The sequence below is a fragment of the Grammomys surdaster genome, unplaced genomic scaffold, assembly GCF_004785775.1.
Source record: "Grammomys surdaster isolate TR1022 unplaced genomic scaffold, NIH_TR_1.0 125985, whole genome shotgun sequence".
Classification (NCBI taxonomy): Eukaryota; Metazoa; Chordata; class Mammalia; order Rodentia; family Muridae; genus Grammomys; species Grammomys surdaster.
The window spans coordinates 2,854,130-2,861,901 of record NW_021620801.1 but is presented as its reverse complement, the minus strand read 5'-3'; the positions used below and the strand labels follow the sequence as shown (position 1 = coordinate 2,861,901).

Below are 7,772 nucleotides of genomic sequence, written 5' to 3'. Positions count from 1 at the left end.
AGAGAGAGAGAGAGAGAGAGAGAGAGAGAGAGAGAGAGAGAGAGAGAAAAGTGCCGTGGAGGAAGCTCAGTGATAAAGTACTGCCCAGCATGCCTGAGGCCCTAGGTTCAACCCCAATTCAAAAATAAAAAGCCAAGCCACAAAGGAGATGGGATGTTTGCAATAGGCTTGTCTGACAAAGTAGGATACAGGACTCTAGGATACCGGACTCACACAAGTGTATTATAATAGGCAAAAAAATGAAAATGCCTACATCACAAAAATGTGCTTCATTAAGCATAAAATGCAACTATGTCCCCATTGAGTGCCACTGCACACCCTCCTGAGTGGCTGCGGTGAGGACATCAGAAATGCTCATGTTGATGAGGTAAGTGTGACCTGCCATTGCTGAGGGGGACAGGATGCTATCAGCTAAGACTGGATAACATCCTTGTCCTCATATAACAAGCCTACTCAAAGATATGACCACATAGACTGTATAAAGTCCATATAAGAATAGTCACAGCAGCACAGTCACAGACGCCCAATGGAGATGGACTGGATGCCAGCAGTACGACGAATAAAGCTGAATACACCATGAGATATTCTACATCAATAATGACCCAGCAGAGTGGGAGCTGGAGCAGACGGTAAGAGGACAGTTCACTTCGAAAAGTTACCAGGGCATACACAAAATTAATATATGTTACCCACCTATGTTGCTTTTCAAGGAAGCTTAACAGTAACAGTATACTGAGTGGTTACTCTGCAGAGACCATACAGATACTACAACAAGAAAAACTAAAAATCCTGATGTTACTGCAAAGGACTTTTGTCTTGAGTTAAATTTCAAGAGGCAACTTTGTTCATTGATTCAGTCATGTATCTTAAAACCCTCAGAGGTGGTAGCGGTGACATGTTAGGCTGCAAAGGGTAACTTGAGTGACATCATTGGATTTTGAAGATGCAAATGAGTTTAACTTTTTTCATAAAATTTTACAATTGAATAAACATTTCTAAACATATATATATATATATACATATATATGTATATATATATTATCTACAATCTAAGATTTTTTGATATATATGTATGTATGTATGTATGTATGTATGTATGTATGTTATTTTTATTTATGTGCATGAATGCTTTGCCTGCGTGCATGGATCTGCACCACGTGTGTTCCTGGTGCCTGTGGAGGTCAGAAGAGGGCATGGGATACCCTAGAACTGGAGCTAAGGAGGATTGTGAGCCACTATGCAAGTGCTGGAATCAAACCCACCTCCCCTGCAAGAGCAAGGCTCTCAGGCGCTGAGCCACCACTCCAGCCTGATAAAGTGTATCTTTATCTTAGGGTATCTGTGAGTACAGGCAATTAGGTGTAATACATGGGAAAGAATTTTTATTTTTTACATTTGATTTATTTTGGTGGTTGGGGGTGAACATGCATGCCACAGCCCACGTGTGCAGGTCAAAGGATAGGTTTTGGGAGACAGTTTTATCTAATATGTAGGTTCCAGGGGTTAAATGTAGGTTTCACAGCAAGAATGACTTTTGTCTGACACTGAGCCATATCCCAGGTCCTGAACAAGATTTTACAGTTTATGGACATATTCAACCACACAAACTGTTCTAAATACTAGTGTCAGGGAGTGCCGATCCTTCCTGTCCAAGGTAAACGTATACTTACAGACAGAGGGGATATACCCTGTGGAATAGACTATGTTGTCTGTAGAATTTCTAAAATCAAAAGCACTTCATTAAAATGCAAAGTGCCAGGTCTTCCTTCCCTCCTTCCCTCCTTCCCTCCTTCCCTCCTTCCCTCCTTCCCTCCTTCCCTCCTTCCCTCCTTCCCTTCCTTCCTTCCTTCCTTCCTTCCTTCCTTCCTTTTTCTTTTTCTTTTTCCTTTCCTTTTTAGAGACTAACTTCCAAATAATCTGAAGAATCGGGACTTTGTGTGAAAAGAGTATTACCCATAAGCCAGCAATAAGAAGACACTGGCAGAGGTGAGGGCAGGGGGTGGGGGAGAATGTGCAACAAATGGAGACAGCAGGAAGGATTCTTGACCACTGGGTACCTTCCATTGCTGTGATAAAGCACTGCCAAAATCAATTTGGGAAAGCAAGAGGTTATTTCATCTTATAGGTTACAATCCATCATACACGGAAGCCAGGGCAGGAGCTGTAAGCAATCTTCTGTAGCTTTTTTTTTTTTTAAGCTTGGCTCCATCTCTGGCATTCATCATTTGAGTATACTCAATCAGCCCGTCTTCCCCTCCTTTCTTCTCATGACCATGTTGTTGAGGACCCTCAAGATAGACTTGATTTTTGACAACAGAAGTTGCCACTTGGTCAGCACTGCTGGGAAAGACTTTTGCACAGTGATGACACAGGCCTGATGTCCAATCTAGAATCTGACTTGGTCTCTTTCTTTCTTGGCTGTGACCCCAGCCCAGGAGATTCTCCTCATTTATTTATATCATTCATTAGAAGTGACAGCAGGATAGCACACTGATTCCAAACAGCATGTCCTCTGGGAAACTTGACTATCCACACAAAGGGCTGAGTGCCTCCTGACTCAAGTGTAACAGCTAAGCATTCCTCTTCTGTGTTGCTCCCTCCCTTCCTCCCTCCCTCTGTCCCTCCCTCACTCTCTCCCTCCCTCCTTCCCCCCCTCTCTCTCCCTCCCTCCCCCCTCTCTCTCCCTCCCTCTCTCTCCCTCCCTCTCTCTCCCTCCCTCCCTCTCTTTCTCTCTCTCTCTCTCTCTCTCCCTCCACACCCCTCCCCCCACACTCTGCTGATTCTATACCCTGGGGATGCTGTAGGTTTTATGTCTTCTCTTTTCAGTCACCAGAAAAAGGAATCATGATCCTGAGGTTAGAGTTCATATTGCTCCGCTGTCATGGGCCTGGGCCTTCCAGTCACATTGCCCCATGGTGGGAAACAGGAAAGTGTGTGCAGGGGGACATGTTTTATGTGGGCTGTGCATGTGTGGTTTGCTGTATGTGTGTGCACACATGTGGAGGCCAGCAGTCAACCTCAGTGTCATTCCTCAGGAGCTGTCTACTTTGTTTTCTGAGACAGGGTTTCTCATAAGCCTAAGGCTCACCAATTAAGCTAGAGACTTCCCATTTGCTCGAGGCATTGGCCTTCTATAATGCACAGGACTACTCTGATCGGATGGGGTAGGAGCGAAGATGCAGCAAATCACACCACTGCCATGGTTGTTCTAGTCCAGGTAGATGCAGATCTTGAGCAGCCGTCCTGCGTTCCTTGCTCAGGACAGAGGACCTGGGTCTGCATGTTACACTTGGAGTTTCTGCCTCCATTTGCATATATTTTTCCACTTGCATATACTTTTGCTTCTGAGATGAGATCTCAAAAACCACTATGTGAGAACTTTAGATCCTCCTACTCCCATGTCTGGAGTTCTGGGATTGCATGTGTGCACCATCACATCCAGTTTTGGATGTAGTACATGAGAGTGAAGCCAGGGCTTCCTGTGTGCTAGGTAAGCATTCTGATACAGCCTTCACCTGTACCCGCATAGTAGCTGCTCTCACTAAAGGAAGGGTGGATGTGTAGGGAGAACACTGGCCCAGCAGAGCTGTCATCCAGACTTCAGCTGCTGAGGAAGCCAAGGTCAGAGGAGCCAGTCCTGTGATTTTTACAATTTAAGCCTAGAAACTAAGACATCTTCAAGATGCCTCTGGGCCCATGACCTGAAGGAAGACTCACCCCCAACCTTATCTTAGCAAATTTTCTTTTGCTTTTCGTGGAACAAGTTTAAGGAGAAAATGTATTATTCTAAAGGGAGGGTATTACATATGTATCTTCCCACCCCATGCCATTTTATCCTAAACCTAGGTCTTTATCAAAGACCTCTTAGAACTATAGTTAGTACTGAACCTTATTGTTCATATATATGATGAATTTTAATTTTACATTAATTTAGTAAGATTCTAACAGTAACTACTGAAGTAGAAGTTACAATAGAGCTTGTATATATATAAGCATTATATACATAGTTGTATGGATGTATATTCACAATATATGATTGCTATGATCTATTTCAGCACCCTGTATTTGTGTGTGTGTGTATGTGTGTGTTTGTGAGATGAGTCAACATTAGCATCAGACTGATAAGTCAATCCAAAGTTGGTTGGTACAAGTTTAAAATTTTAATGGCTGTTAAATAATAAAAGGGTTTGCACTATATACATTGTCTACTTATCAGACTATGAGCCAGCCATGCACATTTCATTGCACATATAAACATAGTGTACAAGGATCTTGAAGACATCTTATCCATATAAGATCTGCATAAAAAAACATTTTACAAAATATTGAAGCCATTTGTATGATACAGCCAATTTCATGAAAATACTGAAAATTAATATCAAAAGAAATATTTTAATTTTGAAAAAAATATCCAAAAATAATGGTTACTGAGCTTCATGTTGTCAAAGATACATGTAAAAATATATTTCAGGACTCTGGGGTGCAATGCCCTGAAGGTACAACATTCTAGAACATCATTCTAAATCCTTGTGTAGATAACCTCTGACCTCTGCTTCAGTTGAATATACTCTTAAAAATCCTCTCATCTTTACATTGCTACGCCATTTGACAAAACAGGCATTTGTGCAGTACAGAAAAATATTCAAATATATTTATGTTAAAGTGCACAGTACATACGATAGGAAGTATCACTAGCTGCCAATCTGAATTCCCATACTCAGAACGCATCCACCATGCCCCGAGGCAGCATCGGTCTGTGTTGACCACACTCATCCCTCCTGCAGTCTTTTGTATCCACCTTGTTGGTCCCCCATCATAGCTACTGATGCTCTAGAAACTGCTAATGGCTTTGTACAGGGGTCAAAGTGTAGTCAGTGTTCACAAGCTTTTGAGAGATGAACGACTAGGGTATCTGTCCACACCTACAGGGTGAGTGTGTATGGGTGTTGACTGCCCCTGCATAGACCTATGAAGCCTTCCTTGAAGGAAGCTTGTCCACTGACAGGATAGGGTGTGCTCCTCTCTTGGGATGGCTCCTCAGGAGTCTTACTGTGCTTGCCCCTGCTCCCCACTGGCTGCTTACACACTCCACTTACTTAACCCTTTCCCAGTCTGCTTTGCTGTGCATGTAGCTGCCCACTTCCTAAGTTTCCTACCAGATACCATGAACCTTCCAAGTCTGGACTCTTGGAAAAGCACCAGCTCGATTGCAATAAAAATAAGCATGTCTACATTTTTGGCATCTCTCGCTATTCGAACACTGGTGGTTGTACGTCATGCTGGTTTCCTGACTTGAGCTCTTATGACCCTTGTAGCTTGAGGGTCAACTTCAACCAGCTCCGTTTTCTCATCCATTTCTTCAACATCTACCTTTGGTGCTAGATGCTCCTCAACTACACAAAGTACAGTGCAAAAATTATACTTCAAGACAAATGCTGAACACTTCTCATTTCTCTGTGCTAAAATGCGAATGTTTTGTGCATAGCAAAAGAAACATGAATCCAAAAAAAAAAACACTTCACATTTTATCTTCAAGTTTAATATGTCTTTTTTTCCACATAACTATTTACAAATAACTTTGGGGTGCTCTCTTGATTTCAGTCAGTTTATTATATCAGGGGACAAGAGGGCTGCTGGAATGTAGGAAACTGGATGGAATGCAGAAATATAAATAAGAACAATGTTCCACAAACCAAAAGGTGGATAACACCTCTCAGAAAACAGCTCTCTGTCTGTCACAGAAGCACATGTTTCTTGCTTAATTTTTCTTTCCTGAATCGTATACACCACAGAATTGAGACCCGGAACTCCTACGTGCCAAAGAGGCTCAAAAATAACTCAGTATTTATAATATTAAAATAAATTGTTTAACCACAAAAAAGCAGTAATAAAATAGTTTCCTAATTTACAATTTGCATCCAAAGGATGAATAACGACTCGCTAATAAATAATATTTATATAAATATTTTTTTTTGTATGTTGAAAATAGTTTTTCAGAAAGGCAATGGTCTCAAGAAACATCTTGAAAAATTTTGGTGGCAAAAATAAACCTGATTGCATCCCCCTCCCACTACTGGTTCTGCAAGGAGTTTGGTTTTGAGAAAACAGACGCGACTCACTGTGAAACGGTTGTGCTTGGCATTTGGTAATGGCAGTTGGTGACTGTGGAAGGGATGAAGGGGATTGAAAGGCAATGATGTGCTACTCAGTTCTCCACCAGCTCCGTTACCCGCTCTCAGGGAACACCTGTCCAACCTGAAACCTGCAGGCCAACTCTAAAAGGTCCTGACTTCTCCCATAGGCTGAAACCATGTCAATGCAGCTCCTCGGGGACCTGGCAGGGAGGTGAGTTGGGGAGCAGGTACAGGTGCCAGGAGCAGAGTCCAGAGTCCCTGCTCTGGGAAGAGTCTGAGCCCACCCAGAAGAAAGGGCTTGGTCTCATGTGAACAGAGCTTTTGTGACGGTGATGTCCAACAACGCTTGAACAGTCATGCCCACTTTGACTAGGCCCTTCTCTTCAAGGATGTGATGAGGCAGACAGAGCTTTTCCTAGGAGGAAGAAGAACAGAACATCAGCTTTCGGACGATGGGCCTGATGACGGTAAACGCTTGCTACATCACTGATGGGAGTTGGGTTGAGTACTGTGGTGCTGCTTGCTTCTCTCTGCCTGTGCTTCTTCCCAACACCACACCATTGCTGAAGCCTTTCCTGGGTGGGCAGGGAAAAATGATTTCTCACATGGGCAGGTTGTTCCAGAAAGGTTCTTAATAGTACCCAAATCGGTATAAAATCTAAACATGTAAGAAACTTTTCACTAAAGAACTGAGTGACACAGAGTCAAAACCACACTCCAAGAAAATCGTAGCTTCCATTCTTGGCGAGTGACATGGCAAATAGCCTCTCGTGTTTTAAAGGAGCCGGATTACTCATATACACGGACTGCAGATGGTTCTAATGACTGCCAGCCTTGAATTCATCTTATGTTCTGTGATTTCTGAAGTATGTGTGTGTGCCGGGTGACTGCTCTCTGCTTCTTATTGGTTAGGTATAAACCTATACGTAAGAAATCTGTTTTTTGGTTTTTAAGGTTTTACTCTTTTGAAAAACACTTTCTATTTTATGTGCATGAGTGTTTTGACTGCATGTACATCTGTGCATCATACGCATGGTAGCTATGGGTCTGAAGAGGCAGCGAATTTCCCAAAACTGGAGTTACAGAGAGTTGTGAGCCGCCATATTGGTGCTGGGAACAAAACCTATTTCTGAAAAGGCAATTAAGTGCTCTTAACAACTGGGGGTATCTCTCTAACTCTCCAGGGTTTTGTTTGTTTTGTGTTCCAGTATTTAACCTGTGCGTGCTGATGCGTCTGCATAGGTGTATGTGCATATGAGGATGGGTGTCCACGGAGGCCAGAAGAGGAGCTGGAGTCACAGGCAGTTGTGGAGTCACAGGCCTGATGTGGTAAGATGAACTGAATCTGGGTCCTCTGCTACAGTGGTGCATGCTCTTAGACACCAAGCCATCTCTCTAGCCTCTATAGGAGGCATCTTAATGCAGGTCCCAACGGCCTCTCTTTTAAGGTTCTTTCAAAAAATGGGCAAAGACATACAGGGTACACTACGACTTTCTCATGTTCTACTTGCAACTGTAGAAATGCCTAACGCATGCTGCTCAAGGAAAATGCCACTGAGCCCCTTTGTGTGAACTATTCTTCATATGTCATATGGCAGTTACAAAATAATATGAAAAGACATTTCCACCTTTGTCACT

The 7,772-nt window shown here is 42.8% G+C and overlaps 1 protein-coding gene across 4 annotated transcripts in view; it reads right to left on the bottom strand.

Annotated features, from left to right (window-relative positions):
* Window positions 1-4,137: 4,137 nt before the first annotated feature.
* Window positions 4,138-7,772, bottom strand: part of Lrch1 (leucine rich repeats and calponin homology domain containing 1) — a 187,025-nt gene continuing 183,390 nt past the window's right edge. For all 4 annotated transcript variants that reach the window (XM_028754235.1, XM_028754234.1, XM_028754237.1 and 1 more), the window contains one exon: window positions 4,138-6,549. In XM_028754235.1, the coding sequence (XP_028610068.1) occupies window positions 6,439-6,549 (111 nt within the window). In that variant the 3' untranslated portion in view covers window positions 4,138-6,438. The remainder of the gene's footprint in view (window positions 6,550-7,772) is intronic.